We start from the raw sequence: 26,569 nt of genomic DNA, 5'->3' as shown, positions 1-26,569 counted from the left end.
AAACCCATAATCACTCTACTAGTCAATAGGTGTTCTTATTCTTAAACAGAGAACATCTCATTTAATATAGGAAGCCTCTTGAAGTTACACTTTTCCCTCGGAAGTCTACATTTCCCTGACATCCAAAAAATAAGTAATCCAATTAAAAAATGGGCAAAAGACATGAATAGATATTTTTCAAAAGAAGATATACCGATGGCCAACAGACACATGAAAAGATGCTCAACATCAGTCTTCATCAGGGAAATACAAATCAAAACTACAGTAAGATATCATCTCACACCTGTCAGAATGGTTAAAATAAAAAACACAAGAAACAGCAGTGTTGGCAAGGATGTGGATTAAAAGGAACCCTCTTACACTGTTGGCAGGACTGCAAAATGGTGCAGCCATTCTGGAAAATGCATGGAAGTCCTTCAAAAAGTTAAAATTTGAACTACCCTATGATCCAGCAGTGACACTAGAGGTATTTACCCAAAGAATACAAAGATACTAATTCAAAGCGATACGTGCACTCATATAGTTATAGCAGCACTGTCAACGATAGCCAAATTATGGCAACAGCCCAAGTGTCCATTGTGGTATATACTTGTGGTATATATGTACAATAAAATATTACTCAGCCATGGGAAAAAAAAATCTTGCCATTTCGAACAACATGGTTGGAGCTAGAGAGTATTATGCTAAGCAAAATAAGCCAGAGAAAGACAAAATACCATATGATTTCACTCATATAGAAATTTAAGAAACAAATAAGGAACGGGAAATAAAAGAGAGAGAGAGGCAAACCAAGAAACGGACTCTCAACAAGAGAGAACAAACTGGTGGTTACCAGAGGGGAGGTGGGTGGGGACAGGGGATGTGGATTAAGGAGGGCACTTGTAATGGGCACCGGGTATTGTATAGAAGTGCTGAATCGCTATACTGTACAGTGGAAACTATTACCATGCTGTATGTTAACTGGAATTATTTAAATACAAACTAAAAAAAAGTTGTTTACATTTCCCTTTCAGTGACCATAAGAAGTACAGATTTCTCCACACTTTTGAGATATTTGAGCAAAGACATAGGTAAGCCACTTACATTTTTCATGATAAAAGCTAATACACACACACACACACACACACACACACACCCCTCTCAAATAGGAGTACTAGAATAATTTCTAGAGACTATAAAACTCTTACTGTCAAGTATGCAATCACCATGACACAGGGAGAGTTTAAAAGTAAGATGGAGAGCTGGGGGCTAGTAACCATCTTACCTGCTTTCCGTCCAGTGTGCAGAGCCTCTTGACCACCCCTGAATCTAGTTTAATGGCTTCGGTGATATCTGTCAAGACCTGTTCAAAGGAATGAGCAGTCTTCTTATTTAGAAGGATCCGCACAGCTTTTCTAGGCTTCACTCCACTTCGAATCACAGTCACTAATTTGGGTTTGATGAAATCTTTACTTTCTTTCACTTCACTCTTCACGGAGGAGGGAGCAGCCAAAGCTCGGGTTGTCCCACCCTTGATGTTCACAGACCAGTTCGGGTTAATATTTTTGGTGTAATCAACTTTACGAAATGGTTCATTTGATGCACACACGTAACTCTCACCTAAAAAGCAAAAAATCAGTTTAATTAGCATGATTATCCCCACCACAGCAGCACTGTATCTTAAGAACAAAGGCTGGAGACCCATTAAGTGAACTCCTAAACTTAACAGGTTCACTGAAAGGGGGATTCACATCCTTTTCCTTGGCATTCTGCATACTACCTTCCCTTTCTATTTAAACATCTGCACTTTGGTTCCTATTATCATTGTCTATGACTTGAAGCTGTTGAATCAGCTGAATTCTAGAGTACTTCCTAATCCCCAAACTATTCACTAACGTAGCTTTAAAAAAAAAAAATCTCATTCTAGAAGAAATAATTATATCACCAAATAATATATTCATAGAAAGAAATAAAACCATTTTTCTCCTTTCAACTACAGATTTCAGTCCTAATTGAAGAATGATGGCTCCATCTTCAGATAGCTGTCTAAAATATATTTAGTTGTAGTATCATTGACTCAATGAAGTACTACAAAAATGAAGAAAGAGGGATCCCTGGGTGGCTCAGTGGTTTCGCGCCTGCCTTTGGCCCAGTGAGCGATCCTGGAGTCCCGGGATCGAGTCCCGTGTCGGACTCCCTGCATGGAGCCTGCTTCTCCCTCTGCCTGTGTCTCTGCCTCTCTCTCTCTATGTCTATCATAAATAAATAAAAATAAATCTTTAAAAAATGAAGAAAGAGTTTTGACAGCTCAAAGAAATTTACTTCAGGCATTTTATTTCTTAATTAAAGAATGTGAATATAAAATAATTAGTTCAAATAGACAATCTTTACTATATCTACTTATAAGGAAAAGGATATTAAATAGTTTACAACAATGTGTTTGGGCTCATTGGTTGAGCCATGGACTCAATTTTGGGTCAGGTCATGATCCCGGGGGTAGCCCTGTGATGAGCTCTGTGCTCAGGGGGGATCTGCTTCTCTCCTTCTCTCTCTCCCCCCCTCCCCCCTCTGCCCCTCACTCCATGCAAGCAGGCTCACTCTCTCTAAAATAAATAAATCTTGGGGATCCCTGGGTGGCTCAGCGGTTTAGAGCCTGCCTTTGGCCCAGGGTGTGATCCTGGAGTCCTGGGGTGGAGTCCCACGTCGGGCTCCCTGCATGGAGCCTGCTTCTCCCTCTGCCTGTATCTCTGCCTCTCTCTCTCTCTCTCTCTCTCTCTCTCTCTCATGAATAAATAAATAAATCTTTAAAAATAATAAAAAACAAAATAAAATAAAATAAATAAATCTTTTAACAAAATAAAAATGTGTTCATTATTCATGCTGCCTTTTACTTAATTTTTATTGAGTAAAACACTAAAACTATACTATTTATCCATTGGTTTACTAACTCAATGTTCATTACTTTTAAGTTCCTAAATTATAGTTGGAAAAATAATGATTTTTATAATTATATGTTGAAAATCATAATTCATAATTATATGTTTAAAAATCATAATTTTTCTTTCAGGAAACTCAGAAGTCACCCAATTCTTTTACCCTCACCTGTTTGGCATACAAAGCAAGAGGATTACACTCTAAGATTTTCTCTAAGATACCCTCTAACTCAAAAAGAATCAGGTACTTTTTCACATATTCAGTATAACAGTCTCGCACTTAATAGAATAATTATATGATACAAGCCTTAAGTGCTGTTCATGCTTAAAACGAAAATAACCAAAACAGTAAAAGGCAATTCCTGAGGAAAATTAATATAAATATCATATTTAACTATTATCAGGATGTTCTTAAAATCCTGATGAATGGAGAACTTAGAGACTCCCAAAGGCACATGAACAATTCAGTAACAGATCAGGCATATAAGAAGGGCCTAAAAAGAGGAGTAATGCCTTCTATTTAAAAGCAAAATTAGGCCACTGTCCAAGAAAACTGGGGAACCAGTCACAGGTTCTACTGCTGCTTCCACACCACTAATCTGAAAGCTAGCACAACCATCGCCATTTAGGGATTTTCCATCTCTGTAGGTTTATCTAAATGACTTTTCACAGTGTAATCATCTGGGAAAATGACATGTAATATCAAATATATATGAATTTAATAAAATAGCACTATACATCACATGCATGTATTTATAAAGAGCAAAAATAAACACTTGTGATTTTGCTTTAATTTTATAGAGAACACAGGACTCGTGTTGCAAAGCTCTAAATAAAATTTAATTACATATTCTGATTCAAAATATTAAGATGGAAGAAGGAAAAGGAAATTTCAGTAAAAGACAGTAAATTTTTTTTTTTAAGGGCAGGGAGCTGTCAGCTGAGGAAAAGCCTCTTCTCAATATAAAGGGAAAACACAGTGCTAAAAAGAAACAAAACAAGAGCAAATTTAGTATGTCGGATTTCCTTGATCAACCCTGCACAGTTGACATATCAACGAGATGAGTTGCCTTTTAAATTCATCTGTATTTTGCCTCTTTATACTGGTTCAGGACATCAGAATGAAAATAGGTAAAGGATGTCTGTCTTTTGGGCAATTTACATGTTTTATGAAATCCCTATCAAAATACCATGGACTTTCTTCAGAGAGTTAGAACAAATTATTTTAAGATTTGTGTGGAATCAGAAAAGACCCTGAATAGCCAGGGGAATTTTTAAAAAGAAAACCCTATCTGGGGGCATCACAATGCCAGATTTCAGGTTGTACTACAAAGCTGTGGTCATCAAGACAGTGTGGTACTGGCACAAAAACAGACAGATAGATCAATGGAACAGAATACAGAACCCAGAAGTGGACCCTCAACTTTATGGTCAACTAATATTCGATAAAGGAGGAAAGACTATCCATTGGAAGAAAGACAGTCTCTTCAATAAATGGTGCTGGGAAAATTGGACATCCACATGCAGAAGAATGAAACTGGACCACTCTCTTGCACCAGACACAAAGATAAACTCAAAATGGATGAAAGATCTAAATGTGAGACAAGAGTCCATCAAAATCCTAGAGGAGAACACAGGCAACACCCTTTTTGAACTCGGCCACGGTAACTTCTTGCAAGATACATCCACGAAGGCAAAAGAAACAAAAGCAAAAATGAACTATTGGGGCTTCATCAAGGTAAAAAGCTTTTGCACAGCAAAGGATACAGTCAACAAAACTAAAAGACAACCTACAGAATGGGAGAAGATATTTGCAAATGACCTATCAGATAAAGGGCTAGTTTCCAAGATCTATAAAGAACTTGTTCACCTCAATAGCAAAGAAACAAACAATCCAATCATGAAATGGGCAAAAGACATGAAGAGAAATCTCACAGAGGAAGACATGGACATGGCCAACATGCACATGAGAAAATGCTCTGCATCACTTGCCATCAGGGAAATACAAATCAAAGCCACAATGAGATACCACCTCACCCCAGTGAGAATGGGGAAAATTAACAAGGCAGGAAACCACAAATGTTGGAGAGAATGTGGAGAAAGGGGAACCCTCTTACACTGTTGGTGGGAATGTGAACTGGTGCAGCCACTCTGGAAAACTGTGTGGAGGTTCCTCAAAGAGATAAAAATAGACCTGCCCTATGACCCAGCAATCGCACTGCTGGGGATTTACCCCAAAGATTCAGATGCAGTGAAACGCTGGGACACCTGCACCCCGATGTTTATAGCAGCAATGTCCACAATAGCCAAACTGTGGAAGGAGCCTCGGTGTCCATCGAAAGATGAATGGATAAAGAAGCTGTGGTTTATGTAGACTGGAATATTCCTCAGCCATTAGAAACGACAAATACCCACCATTTGCTTCGACGTGGATGGAACTGGAGGGTATTATGCTGAGTGCAGTAAGTCAATCGGAGAAGGACAAACATTATATGGTCTCATTCATTCGGGGAATATAAAAAATAGTGAAAGGGTATATAAGGGAAGGGAGAAGAAATGTGTGGGAAATATCAGGAAGGGAGACAGAACATAAAGACTCCTAACTCTGGGAAACGAACTAGGGGTGGTGGAAGGGGAGGAGGGCGGGGGGTGGGGGTGACTGGGTGACAGGCACTGGGTGGCACTTGACGGGATGAGCACTGGGTGTTATTCTGTATGTTGGCAAATTGAACACAAATAAAAAATAAATTTATTATAAAAAAAGGATGTCTGTCTTTTAATTTGTTTATGTGTAGTTACAGATACATTTTAATTCCTTCTCTCCCCTCCTCCCTTCATAATGTTTCTATTAAAAACTCCTACATCAGTTCTATAATATGTAAAGTTTTGAACCAGCAGATACCCATGTTGGCATCCTTGGCATACCACATTTCAGCACAATGGTTCAAGACACAGTTTTGAGGTCACACCTGTGTTTCCATATACTGGGCACATAAAGCCCTGCAATAGAGAGGTCATACCTTGGTAACCACAGCAACCAAGATACCCAGGCTAGCTTCCTTTGTGATGTCCCCACCCTGATCAAACAGTCTCCTGATGGTAATTTTGTCAATTACATAGATTTGCCTATTAGGAGAGAACATGTTGACAAAACAATTTAAGATTTTGGTTCCTTGGGTAGTTATAGCTCTTGCTGTTAACCAAACAACAAATTATTATTGTTAGGTGCTAAGCACCTGTAAGATTGATTAGAAGCAATCAGCCGCCCTTCAACCAGATTCTTGCTACTATAGAAATTTGTTACCCCCCCACCAACTTGTCACTTCCTCCTTCCTTCCCATCCTGGTAGGAACATCACTTCCTACTGAAACTTACTCAGCTAGAAACCTTAGGCATCATCCTTCACTCTTCTGGCTTCCCTATATAATACATTTTGAAATCAAGCTCTGTCCATTCTATTTTCTAAATATTTCTCAAAACATCCACCCTCTGAGCCCTCACCACCACCCACTGCCTACTTGGATCAATGCAAGAATCTTGTGTTTTCTGCTCTTTCCCCAATAACATAACAAACGGCAGCACATTTTATGCTATTGATACAGCTGAAAGTAATTCTAAAGTAATGAATTCTTCATTCTAAAGTAATGAATTTTATATACTTGTAAAATACTACATCCTGAAAGGATTTTTAAAAGGATTTTTGCGGGATCCCTGGGTGGCGCAGCGGTTTGGCGCCTGCCTTTGGCCCAGGGTGCGATCCTGGAGACCCGGGATCAAATCCCACATCGGGCTCCCGGTGCATGGAGCCTGCTTCTCCCTCTGCCTGTGTCTCTGCCTCTCTCTCTCTCTCTGTGACTATCATAAATAAATAAAAATTTTAAAAAATTTTTAAAAGAAAAGTTTAAAAAAAATAAATAAATAAAAGGATTTTTGCCAGGGATCCCTGGGTGGCTCAGCGGTTTGGCGCCTGCCTTTGCTCCAGGGTGCGATCCTGGAGTCCTGGGATCAAGTCCTGCGTCAGGCTCCCAGCATGGAGCCTGCTTCTCCCTCTGCCTCTCTGCCTCTCTCTCTCTCTCTCTCTCTCTCATGAATAAATAAATAAAAATTTTTTAAAAAAGTGTTTAAAAATAAAAAATAAATAAATAAATAAATAAATGGATTTTTGCCAATACAAACTACATTCAACCAAGAAAGGAAAAGATAAGTATCTCATTTATAAATTAAACTAATATATAAAAAATAAAATAAAATAAAATAAAATAATATATAAATGTGCACATACAGATATAAATAATACACACATAAATACGAAAAATAAAACTGTCTCTTTAGTCCAGAATTGATCTGACATTAACAGCTAGATCTCAATATTATCATAAGCTGCTCTGATGCTCACAGAGTGACCTGTGTTCTTCTCTGGGATATAATCTCATAGAATATCTGTATCAAATAAAGTCACTCTGAGACTATGGTAAAGTGACACAAAAACAAGTTCACTGTACAGTCCACTAAATACCAGATATCCCTCTCTTGCACTCAATGAGTGACTGCCACTTTTTTTTTCAATTACAGCTTTTTCCTCAATCTACTCTGTGCTCTCTGTAAGATTTAATGAGATGCTCAAAGAATTGTCCTTCCTTAACAGCACCCAATACAGAGCAAGTCCTTGCGTCCCCCAGACCCTTCCTGAAATTATCCAACCAAAGCCCAAATTCTATGATAAGTCTAACACCAGCTTACTGAGATCCCCTATGGTATCATACAATGTCCATTCTCTTTGCTGCAATGAGTAATAAACTCAACTGGTTCAACTATAGGTATATGCTTGATGGTCTCTGACTAAAGGAAACTACGATACACACAAAACACTCATTATCTTTCCTTCTTCCCATGAACAGTTCTTTGACTTAACAGTTCTTTGACCACAGGAGTTTAGGGGGAAGTCATTTTGGAAATTATGATCACGTGAATACTATATACAAAGAAAATTTGCTTTACGTAGAGAAAGAAGATAGGTAGAAGCATCAGGTAATTATACAACTTAACTGTTTTCATACACAACAGAATAGGAAATCTTTGAATTTCCTTTAAGATTCTACAATGGCAGAGCTATGGCTTCTTACCACTGGCATTTGTTCAGAGACACTTCATAGTTAGCAGGTGGTCAAATTAAGTTCTACAATGGTGTAATACAAACTGCATATTAACCATTAACGTTCATCCTTCCTCAACCCAAGAATATGCCTTTTCTGTAAGAGACAAGAGAATATTAAATGCTAGGAACTCCTCAATGTCTTGTCTCTGAAAACCTTCATCCCTACAAATGTTTTTCAGACTGTGCCAAATTTTTCCACCTTTCTCCCTTTTCAACAATAGGATAGCCACCTCCTATTGGATGTTGAGTCCCTCCTACATGTTTCTGTGTCCTCATGCTGCAGTTTCAGAGACACTCTTCTTCTCTCCTCCATTGAACTAGGCAGCCCTCACTACAGGATAGATACAAATACCTCCCACCTTGAACACACACAGATCCTCCCTCTCTTCATTCCTCATCCCACTCTACCTAATGTGCTTTTGGCTTCCATTCACTGCTGAGTTAAAAAGCTCTCCTCATCTATTTTTTCCTCATTTCCTCACCCCCTGTTTGCTCTTAGGCCACTGTGGCATCACTTTTGCTCTCTGCATTCCCCTGGCTGGAACACCCTGATCCCTGAACAGGTCTTTCCTAACTGCCAAATGCAAAGCACATCTTCCAAAAATCACTGGGTGTCTTCTGAGGACACTGGACACTAGTCATGATTTTCTCTTGCAAATCCTTTTTCCCTCAGCTTCCACAATCTGATTTCTTTTGGTTTATACCTCTTACTTCTCTGGTTGCTCCTTCCTGGTATGCTTTTTCAGGGTCCTCTTCTCCCACCCATCTACTTCATACTCCTTAGACACTCTGTAGGCAGTTGAATTCAACCCCATGGCTTCAATACTACCTTTATCCTGAGGACATTTCCAGCCTGCTCCTTTCTCTTGACTTCAAGCCACTTACTGAGCATCTATACTAGATTATCTATGGATATCTCACATGCTACTGTCTAAAACTAACTTTACTCCCCATTATTGCTACCTTGACCTCAAACTCTCCTCTTCCTGAATTCCCCAACTTACTAAATGAAATCATTGCCTAAACAAAAGTCAAGACTCCTGCCTCCCAGGCAGCCCCCGTGGCGCAGCAGTTTGGCGCTGCCTGCAGCCTGGGGTGTGATCCTGGAGACCTGGGATCGAATCCCACATCGGGCTCCTTGCATGAGCCTGCTTCTCCCTCTCCCTCTGCCTGTGTCTCTGCCTCTCTCTCTCTGTGTCTATGAATAAATAAATAAAATCTTTAAAAAAAAAAAAAAAAAGACTCCTGCCTCCCTTTCTCCCTTCCCTACATTCAACAGAACTGGCAGAACTGTTGACCTCGGTCTAAGCACCTCTGCAATCTATCCTCTTTGACTTTGCCTTCTTTCATTTCTCCTTGGATTAGAGTAGTTAAGCTCCCTTTGGGGCCTCACCTCCTCATCCTCCACATAGCTGTCACAGCAAATTTTTAGAAATTGTAGATTTGATGTCTTTTGCCCGCTTCATTGCTTTTAGAATAAAGACCAAACTCCTCAGCACATCACACACTTCCACTCTCATTCCCACCACTTTCCCACAGGTTCCTAACTTAGTGTCATACCAGTATATTTGCAATTTGCTTCCAAACTCATCATACCCTCTTGTTTTCATTGCTTCTTGTATGTCTGAAATAACCTTCCTCCTCCTCCCATCTTGTCTCTCTCTCTTTTTTTTTTTTTTTTTTTAGATTTTATTTATTTACTCATGAAGGATGGGGCGGCGGGGGGGGGGGGGGGGGGGGGGGGAACGTGGCCAGAGACACAGGCAGAGGGAGAAGCAGGCTCCATTCAGGGAGCCCAACGCGGACTCGATCCTGGGTCTCCAGAATCAGGGCTGGGCTGAAAGTGGTGCTAAACTGCTGAGCCACCTGGGCTGCCCTCATCTTGTCTCTTTTTAACTGACCAATCATGATTAATCACTCTTGGCAAGGAAGTAAAGCAATAGAAACTTTTGCATATTACTGCTGCAGGGATTTTTAATTGGTTCAATCGCCTAGGAAAAACAGGCTCAATCCCCTAGAAAAACATTATCTAATATTAAGTTTACAACATACACATCATAGGACCCAGGAATCCACCCCAGGAAAATATCCTGGAAAAACTCATGCACATGGACAGTAGTGTGTGTTTGCAAAAAGCACTGCTCAACAGCCAAACATGAAAAATCAATCCATAAGTCCAACAATAGGTAAACAGATACAGAGATTGTGGTGTGGTCATATGTACTACTATACAGTAATGAAAATGACCAAACAAGAGCCATAAGCAACAACTGGGATGAATTTTACAAATAATGGTGGGAAAGGATGACAAAAGACTATAGGTAGTGAGATTCATTTTCTCTAGAGTTCAAAACAGGAAAAACTAAACTGTATCAATCAGGGATGCCGGGGATCCCTGGGTGGCTCAGCAGTTTAGTGCCTGCCTTTGGCCTAGGGCCTGATCCTGGAGTCCCGGGATCAAGTCCCACATCAGGCTCCCTGCATGGAGCCTGTTTCTCCCTTTGCCTGTGTCTCTGTCTCTCTGTGCCTCTCATGAATAAATAAATAAAATCTTTCAAAAAAAAAAAAAAAAAAGAAAATTCTCTTCTAAAAAAAAAAAAAAATCAGGGATGCCTTCATTGGTGATAAAAATATAGATAAAAGCAAGAGTCAAGCCTCTGTTATCTTGGGAAGAACTGTAACCAGGAAGGGACACAGGAAGAAGTTCTCGGATTCTGGCAACACTGCTTCTTGACATGGCTGGTAGTCACAAAGGTCTTCACTTTGTAACAACTCACTGGGCTATATATGTATATGAATCTTCATAATTTTAAAATAAAAAATTTTAATTGCATTCTTCTTACACCCCAAGCTTACAATGTATCAATTTCTAATAATCACTTATTCTTTCTCTCTTCCAATGGTTCTTTTTTAAAATATTTATTTATTTATTTGAGAGAGAGCGAGCATGCACTTGAGTGGGGTGAGGGGCAGAGGGAGAAGCAGGCCCTCCACTGAGCAAGGAGCCCAATGTGGGGCTCCATCCTAGGACCCCAGAATCATGACCTGAGCCAAAGGCAGATGCTTAACTAACAAGCCACTGAGGCACCCCTCTTCCAATGGTTCTTGATGGAGAATTTTTTTTTTTTTTTAAGATTTTATTTATCCATAAGAGACACAGAGAGAGGCAGAGACAGGCAGAGGGAGAAGCAGGCTCCATGCAGGGAACCCAATACGGGACTGAATCCCAGGACCCCAGGATCACACTCTGAGCCAAAGGCAGATACTCAACTGCTGAGCCACCCAGGCGTTCCAAGAATTTCTTTAATCAGGTGATTTTGCTGTATAAATACAGATGCTCAGCCCTTACTACAGCTCAACTGAATCACTGGAAGATGGGACCAGAACATATAAGTAAGGGTTTTTAATTTCACAAGTTACTCTGAAAACAACCTCTCATTACAAACCACAACCTAGATTAGAAGCACTTTGAAAAAACTGACTTTATCTTTTTCATACTCTAGCACAATACCTGGTATATAACAGGTACTCAAAATATGTTTGCCAAGTTAATGATGAAAATGCAAACTTCTGGGGATCCCTGGGTGGCTCAGCAGTATAGCACCTGCCGTCAGCCCTGGTGTGATCCTGGAGTCCTGGGATCCAGTCCCTTGTCCAACTCCCTGCAGGGAGACTGCTTCTCCCTCTGCCTGTGTCTCTGCCTCTCTCTCTCATGAATAAATAAAATCTTAGAAAAGAAAAGAAAAGAAAAGAAAAGAAAAGAAAAGAAAAGAAAAGAAAATGCAAACTTCCATATCTCATGGCTTGGATTTGCCTTACTTCTAGGTAAAACATTTGCACAGTATAGTTGCTTGTTTACACAGAATGACCCTGGGAGGCTCAGGGTCAGGCTCCTGAAAGATGTCAAGCATGATTGGAGACATTCTTAGGTTATGCCAGCCCACCAAAAGGCAACCTAAGGGATATATGGGAAAAAAAGCAGGATATGAAGGCTGCCTAGTATCTACCAATCTTTTTAATTCGTTTCAGATCATCAAGGCTTCAAGAATCCAGGTTACACACTTATTTTTTTTTTAAATTCAAGTATAGGGCAGCCCGGGTGGCTCAGCAGTTTAGCACCGCCTTCAGCCCAGGTTGTGGTCCTCGAGACCGGGGATCGAGTCCCACATCCGGCTCCCTGCATGGAGCCTGCTTCTCCCTCTGCCTGTGTCTCTGCCTGTGTGTGTGTGTGTGTGTGTGTGTGTCTCATGAATAAATAAATAAAATCTAAATAAATAAATAAATAAACAAATAAATAAATATTCAAGTATAATTAGCATACAGTGTATTAGTTTCAAGTGGACAGGGCATTTTTTTAGTCCAATAAATGTAATGTGTCTTTCAATAAAGGGAATAGGCATGTGTGTACTTATATATAAGAATATATTTATACATATATCTACACTTTTTATTAGCTAACTCACAGTATTTCCTCAACATTTAAATGTCAATTTGCTGTTAGAAATTACGAATAGTTACATTCATCTTATGCTGTTGGAACTGAACAACAGTATGTTTGGCTAGCCTACCTTTAGAGTATCTCATCTACTTCTGTTAAAATACTTACATTAACCATCTAACCCCACTAATTAGTCTATAATTACAAACTTTTGACATTCATGGCAGAAAATCAATTATACAAAATATGGACATTAAGATGATGCATAACTTGAAGTGGAAGTAAGCACTGAACTTTATGATACAAGCCTAAGGTGCAAGGGCTCTTCAAGCTTAGAGAAGTTTCCCTCCTCACACACGCATATTTAAATATAGTAACATAAAAATGGAAAGATGAGAGTGCCTGGGTGACCCAGCTGTTAAACATCTGCCTTAGGCTCAAGTCATGCATGATTCCTGGGTCCTGGGATCAAGCCCCACATTGGACACCCAGCTCAACGGGGAGCCTGCTTCTACCTCTGCCCCTCTGCCTGCCGCTCTTCGTGCTCATGCTCTCTCTCCCTCAAATAAATAAAATCTTTAAAAAAATAAAAAAGGAGGGGCACCTGAGTGGCTCAGTGGTTGAGCATCTGCCTTAGGCTCAGGGCTTGATCCCTGGGGTCCTGGGATCAAGTCCCGTATCTGGCTCCCTGCAGGGAGCCTACTTCTCCCTCTGCCTGTCTCTCTGCCTCTGTGTCTCTCACGAATAAATAAAATCTTAAAAAAAAAAAAAAATGGAGGGATGCCTGGGTGGCTCAGCGGTTGAGCACCTGCCCCTGGCTCAGGGCGTGATCCCGCGGTCTCGGGATCGAGTCCCACATCAGGCTCCCTGCCTGGAGCCTGCTTCTCCATCTGCCTACGTCTCTGCCTTTCTGTGTGTCTTTCATGAATAAATAAAATCTTTAAAAAAAATGGAAAGACAAAGAGAAAAGAAAGCTTAGCTAACACTTTAGATCTAATATTAGCAATAATCTTAGGAACCTTAATTCTTTGCTAACTTCTAAAACCAAGAGAAAAAAAAAAATGCTTCCAAAGGCATGTAACCAGAGAAAATAAATCTGGGTATGTTGCATCTATAAAATGGTTTGATGTCTTTCATCAAGCATAGCATTTGTGAGGCTGTCCTACTGGGTGGATTAAAATGTGCATATCTCCATCTAAGCACAGAGAGGAGTTCCTACGCCCATCTGGTTAAGAAAAATACAGTGAGGAGAAGTAAGACTGATTCATTATACTGTTGTGGTAAACAACTTAGTCAGGTTTTTTACCCGAATTGTACAGAAGCCAGAATTTCAACTGATGGGGATCAGCAGAGTTACACAAAGTGCACTGCTCCGGCCTGGAAGCCTATCCCATTCTGCACTCCTCTGCTGTGTCACGGGACCACTGCTGTTGCATTCACAAGATGAACATAACAGCCTTCCCCGGGGGGCAAGGCTGAGGACACCAACAGATCTTTCATCTGTGAGACCAGTGCTTTTTCAACACACCTGAAGGCAACTGGCTGAACCAAGTGACATCCTAAAGTCACATCCAGCGGTACAGCCTGTGATACATTTCATTCAGAAAGGGGCACAAAAACTACTTTGAACATGTGAATATCTATGAAGAGGTATACCCAGAAATCCATGTTTCAGCACTGAAATTTCAGAAAAGTTTAACTGAAGACCAAAAAACTTAGGTAGCAGTAGAAACAAGAATCCTACACACCAAAAATGTAAAGCTTACTAGGCTGAAAAACTGTATCTAATTTCCTGGTAGGATGGAACCTACAAATCATATCCATTATCTGTCTTTTTACTCCTCACACCAGGGCCACGCATATTCCACGGTTTATAAGAGTTCACCATGACAATTTTAATTCTGTGCTTATTTTGAACTTAAATGTTTAGAACTTAAAATTATTTTATCATCGGATTCTGGAATATGTGAACAACTGCTTCTAAATAAAGTCCAGTCATGCTACTCAGTGTCCAATTTCAACTTCTTTGGTACCAAGGGGTAAAATTTCACTGGGAGTTAATGAGGAAAAAGAGAAATGGACTTAATCTATGTAAAAGATGTGTTCACAGTAAGTTAAGGCCAGAGGACATAACTCTACCCTGCAGAAGTGGAGCTTTAACAGTGCAGAACTGACTCTTTACATGACGTTCTGAAATACGGCACACGGAACTCGGTGTTCAGTGCCATGGTCGCATTTGGGAACAATTTAAGATTGAGCAAAAAGTATCTGTAGCTTTACACTGCTATTTTACAGTTTTATTGATCATGCAGTTTTGTTGGTATTTACATTATCAATTTGTTTAGGTTGTGTTGGTGTGCAAGATGTACAGTATACCTGCCTTTCTTCTACATATTTCAGTGACAATGTAATTAAAATAATTAAGGCAATATTGAACTTGAAAAAGTTAGCTGTTAGATTTTTACATTTTCATTTTTAAGTGGCCCAAATATTACAAAAGTTTAAGAAAACTGCAATCTTAAGGATGTCGAGGAAGAGAGAAAATCTCCACCAAAATGCATCCATCTCATATTTCTCTCTTTTTTTTTTTTAGAAGGGGGTGAAGCAGAGGAGAGGAAGAGAAAGAATCTTAAGGAAGCTCCATGCCCAGCACAAAGCCCTACAAAGGACTTGATCTCACAACCATGAGGTCATGACCTGAGCCAAAATCAAGAGTCAGACACTCAATCGAGATATCTATCATTTAATATTTCTAAAGCAGATATCTATCTGTCATTTAATATTTCTATCCTTTTTTTTAAGATTTTATTTATTCATTCATGAAAGACAGGGAGAGAGAGAGAGAGAGAGAGAGGCAGAGACACGGGCAGAGGGAGGAGCAGGCTCCATGCAGGGAGCCCGACGTGGGACTCGATCCTGGGACTCCAGCAACATGCCCTGGGCCGAAGGCAGGCACTAAACCACTGAGCCACCCAGGGATCCCCATCATTTAATATTTCTAAAGCAACTGGGCCATAATGGATTAAGGGTTAGTCCTTCAAATGGCTCATCATCTGACCACAAGTAAAACTTTCCTTGACAGAGTTACCCTAACTTCTGGAAACCTTTGTTTAATACCTTCCTCCTTCATCCCTTAATTCTCACTGTGAGTCTAAGAGGAAGACTTGACACCAGTTTTAAGCAAGTCATTGATAATGAGAATGGCTCAAAAAGATTCAATGCAAGCGAGCACCTGGGTGGCTCAGTAGGTTAAACATCTTGACTCTTGATTTCAGCTCTCAGGTCATGATCTTCAGGTCATGAGATGGAGCTCTGAGACAGACTCCATGTTCAGCAGAGTGTGCTAGAGATTCTTATTCTCTTTCCTTGCTCTATGCCCCCCACCCCACGTGTTCTCTCAAATAAATGAATCTCCCCCCCGCCCCACACACACACAAAGGATTCAATGCAAGTGATGAAAGATTCAAAAGCTAGATGTTTGCCCAAGAAAGAGGTGACATTTGCAGGATGGGAGGAAGGGGAAATAGTAAAGTATGACCACTATTTCAAGATGTCTGAAGACCTGCGGTATAAAAGATAAGCCTGATGCAGCTCCAAATGGTGGCTCTAGACTATAGCAGGGAGGTTATAAGAACATAATTTTGGGTAAGATGCTGAAGACCACTACCATTCATCAAAGAGCCGCTGCATGCTAGGACTCTGCTAAGAGTTTTATACGCACATAGAGCCTTCCATCTATTGGCCTGGATCACTAAACTACTAAGAGACTGACATCAGGCTACTTTTCAAGTTCTTTCTCTCTTAGAGGCTTGATGAACACAAGTATAAACAGTAGTAAAATTCCTTTTTTCTTTTCTTGATTCGCTGCCAAGGAGGCAAACTACTGTTAGGTAAAAAGACCAAGATGATGGATAAGTGTAGTGGGGAAGAGAACATCACCACTGCCTTTAAGAAATCACTATATTATTATTATTTAAAACTTAAAGTACTCTTAAGTTTGTAAAACATATGCAGTGAAGGAAAAGATAAATCAGTGAAAATATTTTAAAAGTTTTATTGTGAAGGGTGTCTGGAGGGCTCAGTTGGTTAAGCATCCAAATCTTAATTTCAGCTCAGGTCCTGATCTCCTGGTCATGGGATTGAGCCCCACATCCGGCTCTGCACTCAACAGGGAGTCTCTCTCTCCCTCTGCCCTTCCCCTTGCTTGCTCTCTCTCTCTAAAATAAATAAATCTTTAAAATTTTCATTGCGATTGATATATTTTGGTTGCAAATGATTATAATTTAACCAACATATAATAGATAACACAGAAGGCTATAACTGTAGATTAGTCACTTTGAGATGTTAGCAAAGGTTATAATGTATTCAAAATCATGTAAGTTGATCTCACAGCCCATTTATCCTATTCCTTCAGTTTATAAAGTAGCAGCATCTGACAAATTACAGTATGCCTAGTTTACTACTGCCTATTCTTCCTCTGCAAATTCAGCCAACTGTCCAGTCTTAACTAAGAAAGGTTTTTAAAAACACCTATAACCACCTATTCCCATGTATTAAAAGATCTAAAAATGGCACAAAAGTAAAATAAATGATCATTGTGCCCTAGGTATTTGTCGCATAGGATAAAGAAATGAATAAAACAACTGTGGTCCCAGCCCTCAATAGGTTTATAATTTTCCCTTTCCTGAGAATGTTTTATGGAGAAAGCCTCCTACAGGTTATTGAGGGTTCTAAGAACTCCATCTAAACCTGGCCAACTCCCCCCCCCCCGGATTTTTAGTAATCTCTACACCCAACAATGGGCTCAAACTCACAACCTCGAGACCAAAAGTCACCATGCTTTACCAACTGAGCCAGCCAGGTGCCCCTAAACCTGGCTGACTCTTAAAAAGAGACATAGAGCCAGACAGAGCCAAGATCATTTCTCTTTCCCACTCCCAGAAGCGCTTCCCAAGATCACTGAACTTTAAAGGGGAAAGGGTCTTAACAATTACTTGTATTTCATTTTATAAATGAGGAAACTGAGGTCAAACAAGGAAATTCTGCAGAACCATGTGCAGATCTTATTTTGCAGGTGTACAGGATAATGCATTTTATTTCAAGACCCATACATAGAACATTCTAAGTTGTTGTTACAACTACAGTGACTAACGAGATACTGTAATCTTCATTTTCCAAATATAAGTGATAATAGATTTGGCTCTAGCATTGATGGAGCTCTAGAGTACTGATCTATTGTGGCCTATGAAAATTTTGGGGGAGGGGTGCCTGGGTGGCTCAGAGGTTGAGCGTCTGCCTTCAGCTCAGGGAGTGATCCCAGGGTCCTGGGAAGGAGTGCCACACTGGGCTCCCCACAGGGAGCCTGTTTCTCCCATTGCCTAGGTCTCTGCCTCTCTGTGTCTGTCATGAATAAATAAAATCTTAAAAAAAAACGAAAAGAAAAGAAAAGAAAATCTTGAGGGTTGGAGTAGACGCCAGTTCCTCACAGGTGGTAGAATACAGGTCAAAAGCCAAGGAGAAAGGCCTCAAGTTCCAGCCCCACCTCTTGCTATTGGTACAAGGGGGGGCAATGTCTTTATCCTGAGGATCAGCTTTCCCATCCATAAAATGGAAAGTCAATGCAACCATATTTCACAAGATATTTCAAAGGTTCAATGAGATGAAACATGTAAAGGATTTCACACAATGAGTGGACATAAAACATCTCACATGTCCATCGATTGATGACTGGATAAAGAAAATGTGGTGTGTATATATACAACAGAATACTGCTCAGCCATAGAAAAGAATGCAATCTTGCCATTTGCAACAATGTAGATGGAGTTAGAGACTATTATGCTACATGAAATAAGTCAGAGAAAGACAAATACCATATAATTTCACTTATATGTAGAATTTAAGAAACAAAACAGATAAACATTGCGGGGAGAAAAAAGAACAGCAAACCAGAAAACAGATTCTTTAACTACAGAGAACTGAGGGTTGTGGGGGGGCAGCGGGGAGGTGGGTGATGGAATGGGTTAAATGTATGATGGGTATTAAGACAGCACCTGTTGTGACGAGCACCTGGTGTTATCACTAAATTCTACACCTGAAACTATTATTACATTGCATGTTAACCGGAATTTAAATAAAAACTTGAAAAAAAAGTGGCCAGCCTGGGTGGCTCAGCGGTTTAGCGCCGCCTTCAACCCAGGGCCTGATCCTGGAGACCCAGGATCGAGTCCCACGTCAGACTCCATGCATGGAGCCTGCTTCTCCCCCTGCCTGTGTCTCTGCCTCTCTCTGTGTGTCTCTCATGAATAAATAAATAAAATCTTAAAAACAAAAAAAGAAAAAAAAGTAAAAGATAAAACACCTAAAAGCAGTGCTAATGCTAGGAATCCTGAATCCTTAGAGTAGTGGTTTATTTTACTGATAGAATAAAAACAGAAGTGGTGGGAGCACAGGCAGGTGAGAGTGAGAGAAGGAGACAGCCAGGCAGTACAGACCCACAGCAATTTCCCTGGCCTTCCCCATAATGAAGAAAGCAGCTTGAAACCACTACCCAAAGGGATCTAGTTTTCTTTATTTTATATCATAGGACCATAAATGATCTATTTCCATAGCCTAAAACCTTATGAAATATTGATTTTTTTTCTCTTAACTACCAGAGTATCACTATATCATACTCTAATTCATAAATGCTCTCCCAAGTATTCTATTTCTTCCCCCAACCCTTAATAATTTTTTATTCTTCACATGAAAACTTCTCATTACCTCTAGAAAGAGCTTATTATGTAGCTATATTAGAGCATATCTGAGTTTCCCTGTTTTAGGAAATGAGATAAAACAATAAGATTTATAGGAGCAGATAAAATGGAAGACTCATTTTCTTCATAATGATGAGTTAGCATAGCATTTTTGATGTATCTAAATATAATCCAGTTTTTCAAAGTATGCATTTTTTTCACAAACATGTTAGAACAACCTTATTCAAATTTAATTCATTTAGGGACTCCTGGGTGGCTCAATGGTTGAGGGTCTGCCTTCGGCCCAGGGCATGATCCTGGAGACCTGGGATTGAATCCCACGTCGGCTCCCTGTGTGGGGCCTGCTTCTCCCTCGGCCTGTGTCTCTGCCTGTCTCTGTGTCTCTCATGAATGAATGAATGAATGAATGAATGAATGAATGAATGAATAAACAAATAAATAAATAAATCTTTAAAAAAATTTTAATTCATTTAAACCTTCCCTTGACAACCAAGGGCCTTAGAGGTGAAATCACTTTCTGGGCTATTCAATGAATTTTGTGTGTGTCCAAGATCTCTGACCTCACCATGCTCCCAGCCTGGTGCAGAAGACAGACCCGATAGACCACTAATTACAAAGATAAGTGTGATAACAGAGGTAAGGAAAAATGCTGTGAGTAAGCCAAGGAAGAGCTATCACCTTGACCCCAGGCCTGCACTCCAATATTTGTTCCTCTGGAAAGCCTTGTCCATCATCCTGCCCCCACCTCATTACCACTTCATCTACAGCACTTGAGCTAGAAATAACCTGGGTGTATATTTGTGTTCATGTTCACTATCTCTCTCCCTCTAGAATGTGAGCATCTTCAGGAAAGAAATCCTGCAATAGCACCTGAAACAACAACTATACTCTTGATCAACAACTATCAGAGATCAGTATCGCTAAGGCCTGGGAAGAGGCAATATTTGAAGTGGGTCTTGTAGAACCCAGGAGTCTGCCAGAGAAGGCTTGCACACCTAAGCTTCAATGTTAAACTGCCACATCCTATCACATGAATGCCTTTAATGTTTTACTGCTTTTGACTTCTATGTGCAAATATCTTTTAACTCATGGGGTTTACGTTTCTTTCCTCACCATAACAAGTTTTGAAGAACTCAGTTTCCATTATTACCATAAAAATCTTCCAGGGGGGTAAAATCCCTACCCTATAATCTGAATTCTTACTGAGATTCATTTTTACTTAAAACTCTCTCAATAACTATATTTTGGTTTAACACCTTCAAAGAAGCTGACCTAACCAAACAGATTCAATAAACTAGGCTTACTAGGAGAACTTCGGGAACTTCAAGTGCTTGATCACTTTAGAACCTTATTTTTCTTTCTTTTTTTTTTTTTGAACCTTATTTTTCTTAAATTCAAGTGAATCAAGCTAATTTTCAAGTTAATGTAATGGAATAATGGAAGTATCACTTATCAAAATAATCAAAATTCTCTCGCATTAAAAAAAAATTCAATGTTTGTTGTTGACTGAGTGGCAAAAGATCAAAATAACATAAAACAACATTTTACTTTGAATGAGAGAGGCAGAGTAAGGTGTCTATTAATATCTTTAACTCCTGGCAAATACTTCCTCAGAGACTTACACCCATTCCCTGCTTGGTAGTAGGACCATTTATAGCCTCATCAATTTTCTGGAAGACAGGATCTGGATAGGGAAAGGCAGCCGTCATCATATATTCAGTAACTAACCACTGAGATAGGGGAAGGATATACACTTTGATTCTAGAAAGGATCTTAGAGAGGTAATCTGCAATCTGCAATCAACAGGAAAGGACCCCAATGCCCAGAGAACAGACATGATTTTTTCTCAAATCCAGTCAGTAGAACTCAGGTATCCCAACTCAATTTGGCATTGTTTCTACTATCCATGGGCATCTCTCTCTTCAGGACATCAAAATTTTATAAATACAGCCAAAATGTTCAGAAGAGGAGAACACTCATGAAACAAAAACCAAGACTAGAGGGGTACCCGGCAGGATCAGTCTGAGGTGCATGTGACTTGATCTCAGGGTGGTGAGTTCCAGCCCCACATTGGGTGTACAGATTACTTAAATAAAACTAAACAAACACTTAAGGAATTCTGACGCTTAGTCCCAGACATGAGAACTTAACACATCCTCTGTACGTTCTCAGTTGTCTACCAGAGATGGTCTAAGTTTGGCTGTCTCATGGTTTCAGGCAGCTGAAACTGATTTTCTCAGTACTAACCTGACATTCTAGGTCCCCATCCAGTTTTTTTTTCCCCCCATCAGTTTTAAAGAATAAACAATATTACAGGGATGCAGAGGACCAACTTGGTGAAATTAATCCAGCAAGGGAAAGTAAATCAAAAGGCTGAAGATACCCGCTGGCTTAGCAAAGTACAAGAGAAGTGCCAGTCAACACCTGAACACTGTTTTTAGTCTCCAGAGACTTTCAAGGTCAATGGCAAAAGAAAAAATCTGGGCCATGCAAATTTCTTTTGTCATCTGAGTTCAATGAGATTGGGGCTCTGAACGTTCTTGCCCAGCTGTCTTGAGTCATCACTTTCTATTCTTCGCTAAAAACATTTTAGAAAAACATTTTAGGAAAACAGTATCTCCTAAACGACAAATTTCATGAGAAGGAAGAGGCAGAGGAGAGAATAGAACACAATGTAAAAAATACTATCAGAGAATCTTTATTAAAAATGAGCCAAAATGGCCAGGGGCACCTGGCTCAGTTAGAAGACCATACAACTCTTGATCTCTGGGTCATGAGTTTGAGCCCCCCATTGGGTACAGAGATTACTAAAGTAATAATATAAAATTAAAATTTTTTTTTAAATTTTAATGAACTAAGATGAATTAGTCAATTTTGACAATATGGGCAATACTCATATGGTCTATACCCATTTTTACTGATGTAAATAATAACTTTACAGGTAGCTATTTAGGTCTTCTACATGATAAACCAGAACATTTGAGCACACAATTTTACTAAAAGCTGAAATTATTTAAATTCTCAAATGATTGATATTAAGCATTGATGGTTTTTCTTTTCTTGAAAACTGTCTTGCAACAGGGTATTCCACTCATTTTGTTGGAAATTCAAAACCCAGACAAAGATCCATTGTCAGGGAGAATGTCACTCTGACAAAAGAAGGGCACAAGTTTTCTTCTTTTGCAGTAATTAAAACAAGCAGACAATTGGCTAGATGAGGGAAACATTGCTGTCATGCAAATATTTGTGTTATATCATTATTTATCATATGGTAGGATAATTTGGACTCTACACATTACGTATGGTTCTCCATCTTCCAAAAATCAGTGAATAAACAATTGAATGGAAGTTTGTCAGCTTTCAAGTTATAGTTGAAACTATATAGTTTGAGAACTAGACTCAGTGAACCATTCAACACCAGGGCAATGACAAATTCAATGTACAACATATGCTCTCATTAATTAATATGCATAATGGTCATCTTGACCACCCCCCATAATGATATTCCTTTTTGGAGTACATTAATTTCATGTAGCAAATACACTGTTAAAATTACTTGAGAGAAAAAAAAAATTACTTGAGAGGAGCAACTAAGTGGCTCAATGGTTGAGCCTATGTCTTTGGCTCAGGTTGTGATCCTGGGGTCCTGGGATCAAGTCCTGCATCAGGCTCTCTGCAGGGAAGCCTGCTTCTCCCTCTACCCATGTCTCTGCCTGTGTGTCTCTCTCATGAGTAAATAAATAAAATCGTTAGAAAAAACTGAGACAAGGATATTAAAATCTGCATCTGTCTTCAGACAACACTATGCACAGCATCCCAAGGGAATATGAGTAATAAGTACTTAAGCAATAGTCATTGCCTTGATTTTTCCACAGGGCTCCTAATCTAGCTTGGGTCAGTCAGAAAATGTTATTCGGTTTTGAAATACCTAGGCAAGTGTTGCTTTTAAGTATTTAATATGATAAAGAAGGTGATAGAATCCTTTTAATCCTTTATTTACACTCCTCTGGTTGTCATCATCTCCTCAGGAAGCCTTTAAAACCAAAACACACCAAGTGACCAAGAGAATGCGTGCAGTCAAGAATACATACCCACAAACTGAAGAGACTACTTAATTTTGGCTGGGTCCTCATCTAGCCAAGACAGGGAACACCTCTGGTAACAATGACTAAGTAGAGAGAAACTCAACTACCTTCAGGACTCCTCGGTGGGGCTATAGCAATTCATTAGAGGTGAACGGGAGCTGGAAGGGCACAGCCTGCAGGTACTATGTAACAAGCCATGTTGCTTGTGTCCTCATGTATAAAATGGGCATAATACCTTCAAATCATAATATAAGAATTTGATAACAGAAAAATAGTTGGTTCGGGGCACCTGGGTGGCTCAGTTGGTTGAGCATCCAACTCTTTGTTTCAGCTTGGGTCATGATCTCAGGATGGTGAGACTGAGCCCTGCGCCGGGCTCCTCACTCAGCAAGGAGTCTGCTTCAAGATTTCTCTCCATCTGCCTCCCCCTCCACTTTCTCTCCCCCCGACTCAAATAAATAAACCTTTTAAAAAGAAAGTAAAATAGTTGACTCAAAGTTCGGTTTCCTTTCCCTGTCCCATCAATATTGCTATGACTACATGGAATGTGCCATTTGCATTAAGAAAGATGCATGGAAGCAAACTTTATGCAAACATGCAGTCAGCATATGCTTGGGCTCTGGCTCATTTTTAGGCGCTGTCTGGACCTGGAAATGAATTCTATACTACTAGTAAGGCCTTTTCACCCTGAAAGGAAAGAAGAATAAATACGGTATTACAGGAATTCAAGGATGACCCAATATGCAGCCAAGCAGTCCCTCTGAGTGAAGCATGGTTGACATTCTAGGATTACTAATTTATAATAGGCCCCAACTACTCATTCCAGCAGCCTCTACCATTGTAACTAGCTACTTCCAGGAGGGTGGGAGGCAGGAGAGACTGTCGTTGATTTACCTCATTACCAACCAAAAGTGGAAAACCCTTTAGCACAGTGATTCTCAATCTTGGCTGCACATAGGATCACCTGGGGGAGCTTTTAAAGCTCCAACTGCCCAGATCACACCCCAAACATCTGAATATGTGGAAGCTGAATGCAAGCGCCCGTAATTTTTTTTTTTGAAGTCCCCAGTGACCCAAGGTACAGCAAAGGTTGAGAACCCCTGTCTAGCATCCCGCCTCCTGACCTCATGTAACTTCTGCCGCAAGCCGGACTAGGAAAGCCAACCTCGAGCATTTCGCAACCACAACTTCTAAGTAGAGCCGGTGCGACAGGGTCCCGAGGGCTGGAGCATCACCGATGCGCGCGCCGAGGTCCACACAGAGGGCCGAGCAGAAAGCTCACCAGCGAGAGGGTTGCCCAGATCCCCATCTGAAAGCCACCTTTTCAAACAGTTTGCACTAAAAACAAGCCAAAATCCCAGGCTCACCCATCTTAAGAGATGTCACAGAAGCCTGCTGGGACTGGGATTTTTTTTTTCTCCCCCTTTTAAGGACAAATCTCTTGGGAAAGAGAGTCTATGGGGGAGCGCACCCCCCCGCACACACACACACACACACACACACACACAGCCTGCAGCCAAGCAGACAGAACCACATACGCGCCCCAGCGCGTAAGGCCCCCGCGCAGCGCAGGCGGGCGCCCGGGCCGTGGCCAGTGCACCTGCCGAGGCGCCGGGCCGCACCTGCCGAGGCGCCGGGCCGCACCTGCCGAGGCGCCGGGCCGCACCTGCCGGCGGGCCCTCCCCGCCTACCTTCCAGCAGCTCGTCCAGGCTGGTGACCTTGCGGCTGCCGTCGATGGTGTAGATGGTGCGGACGCCCTGCGGCAGGTTCACGTTGTCCGACAGGGAGCGGGTGAGCTCCATGAGCAGCGCGTCGAAGGACCGGAAGCGGTCGCCCGAGATGGCAAAGAGCAGGCCCTTGAAGTAGCGGTCCCCGTTGCGGTAGAAGCGCGCCTTCTTGGCCTTCTTCTCGGAGCTCAGCGCCTGCAGGGTGCGCGTGCGGTAGAAGCTGCAGTGGGCGCTGTGCGCCGGGCTGGGGATGAGCCCGTTCCCCCTGGGGCCCGAGCCGCCGCTGCCCCCCGAGGAGCCGGGCGCCCCTCGCCGCGACCCGGGCCGCGGCCTTTTGTCCCGCTCCTCGAAGTGCTCCAGCTCGATGCTCCTGGCGCTCGCCATCGCCGCTGCGCCCGGGCCGCCCCGGAGCCCGCCGCAGCCCGAGCCTCCGCGGGGCCTGCGCCGAGGCGGGGAGCGGCCCGGGGACGCCCGCCCGCGCGGGGCCTGCGGGCGCCGGGACGGACACCTGGCGGGGCACCTGGCCGGGCACCTGGCCGCTCCCGCAGGTGGGGCCGCCGACCAGCCGGACGGCCCGCGCCCCGCTCAGGCGCCGCCGCCGCGTCCCGCCGCCCCGCGCATTGTCCGGCCTCGCCCGCTCGCTCGCGCCCGCCCCGGCGCCCCCCGCCCCCCGCCCCGCCCCCGCGCCCCAGCCACGCCCCGAGCCCGCGCGCGGAGCCGGCCCGCAGCCGCCGAGCGGGGCCCGCGGGCGCACACAAAGCTCGGCGCCCGCCGCGGCTCCCGGGAGGCCGGGGGAGGAAGGAAGAGGAGGGGGAGGAGCCGGGAGCGTGGGAGAGGCGCCGCGGGCCCGCGGGGAGCCCTCCCCCCGCCCCCCCCCCGCGAGCATCCGCGCGCGGCCCCGGAGCCCGGCCGGCGGGGGGGTGGGGGGGGGGCGCGGGGACCGACTCCCCCCGGGCAGCGCCCGCCCCCCCCCCCGCGAGCATCCGCGCGCGGCCCCGGAGCCCGGCCGGCGGGTGGGGGGGAGGGGGGGGGCGCGGGGAACGACTCCCCGGGGCAGCCCCCGCCCCCCCCCGCGAGCATCCGCGCGCTGCCCCGGAGCCCGGCCGGCGGGTGGGGGGGAGGGGGGGGGCGCGGGGACCGACTCCCCGGGGCAGCGCCCGCCCCCCCCGGGAGCCCGCGAGCCCGCGCCGCGCAGCCCCAACTACAAAGGAAGGAGATTCAAGGGCAGAGATCGCGTCCCCGGCTCGCCTCCGAGGGCGGCCAAACGGGGGCAGAAATGCAACCCATGACGCGGGATTTGGGCACGAGATTCATTCATTTTTTTTTTTTTTTTAAAGGAAATGTGAAGCTTTATTTTAAAATCCTTTGATAAAGCAGTTTCCCTTGCAGGCTTGCTGACACGGGAGGTCGAGTTAAGTCTGTATGAATAAATGATCCGAAATTGCGGGGTTTGGAGGGATTTATTTGATCGACAAATATTTGATAAGAGCAGGTCGTGC

The 26,569-nt window shown here is 42.4% G+C and overlaps 1 protein-coding gene across 10 annotated transcripts in view; it reads right to left on the bottom strand.

The window, feature by feature from the left end:
• The window catches only part of DCLK2 (doublecortin like kinase 2), a 149,607-nt gene extending 123,932 nt beyond the window's left edge, over window positions 1–25,675 (bottom strand). For all 10 annotated transcript variants that reach the window (XM_072724806.1, XM_072724807.1, XM_072724808.1 and 7 more), the window contains exons 1-2: window positions 25,034–25,675; window positions 1,265–1,599 (exon numbers count right to left, since the gene is read on the bottom strand). In XM_072724806.1, coding sequence (XP_072580907.1) covers window positions 1,265–1,599; window positions 25,034–25,454 — 756 coding nt within the window. In that variant the 5' untranslated portion in view covers window positions 25,455–25,675. The remainder of the gene's footprint in view (window positions 1–1,264; window positions 1,600–25,033) is intronic.
• Between the last annotated feature and the right edge of the window lie 894 nt (window positions 25,676–26,569).

Source organism: Vulpes vulpes, chromosome 10, assembly GCF_048418805.1.
Source record: "Vulpes vulpes isolate BD-2025 chromosome 10, VulVul3, whole genome shotgun sequence".
NCBI classification, from domain to species: Eukaryota; Metazoa; Chordata; class Mammalia; order Carnivora; family Canidae; genus Vulpes; species Vulpes vulpes.
This window is presented reverse-complemented; position numbering and strand designations above follow the sequence as displayed.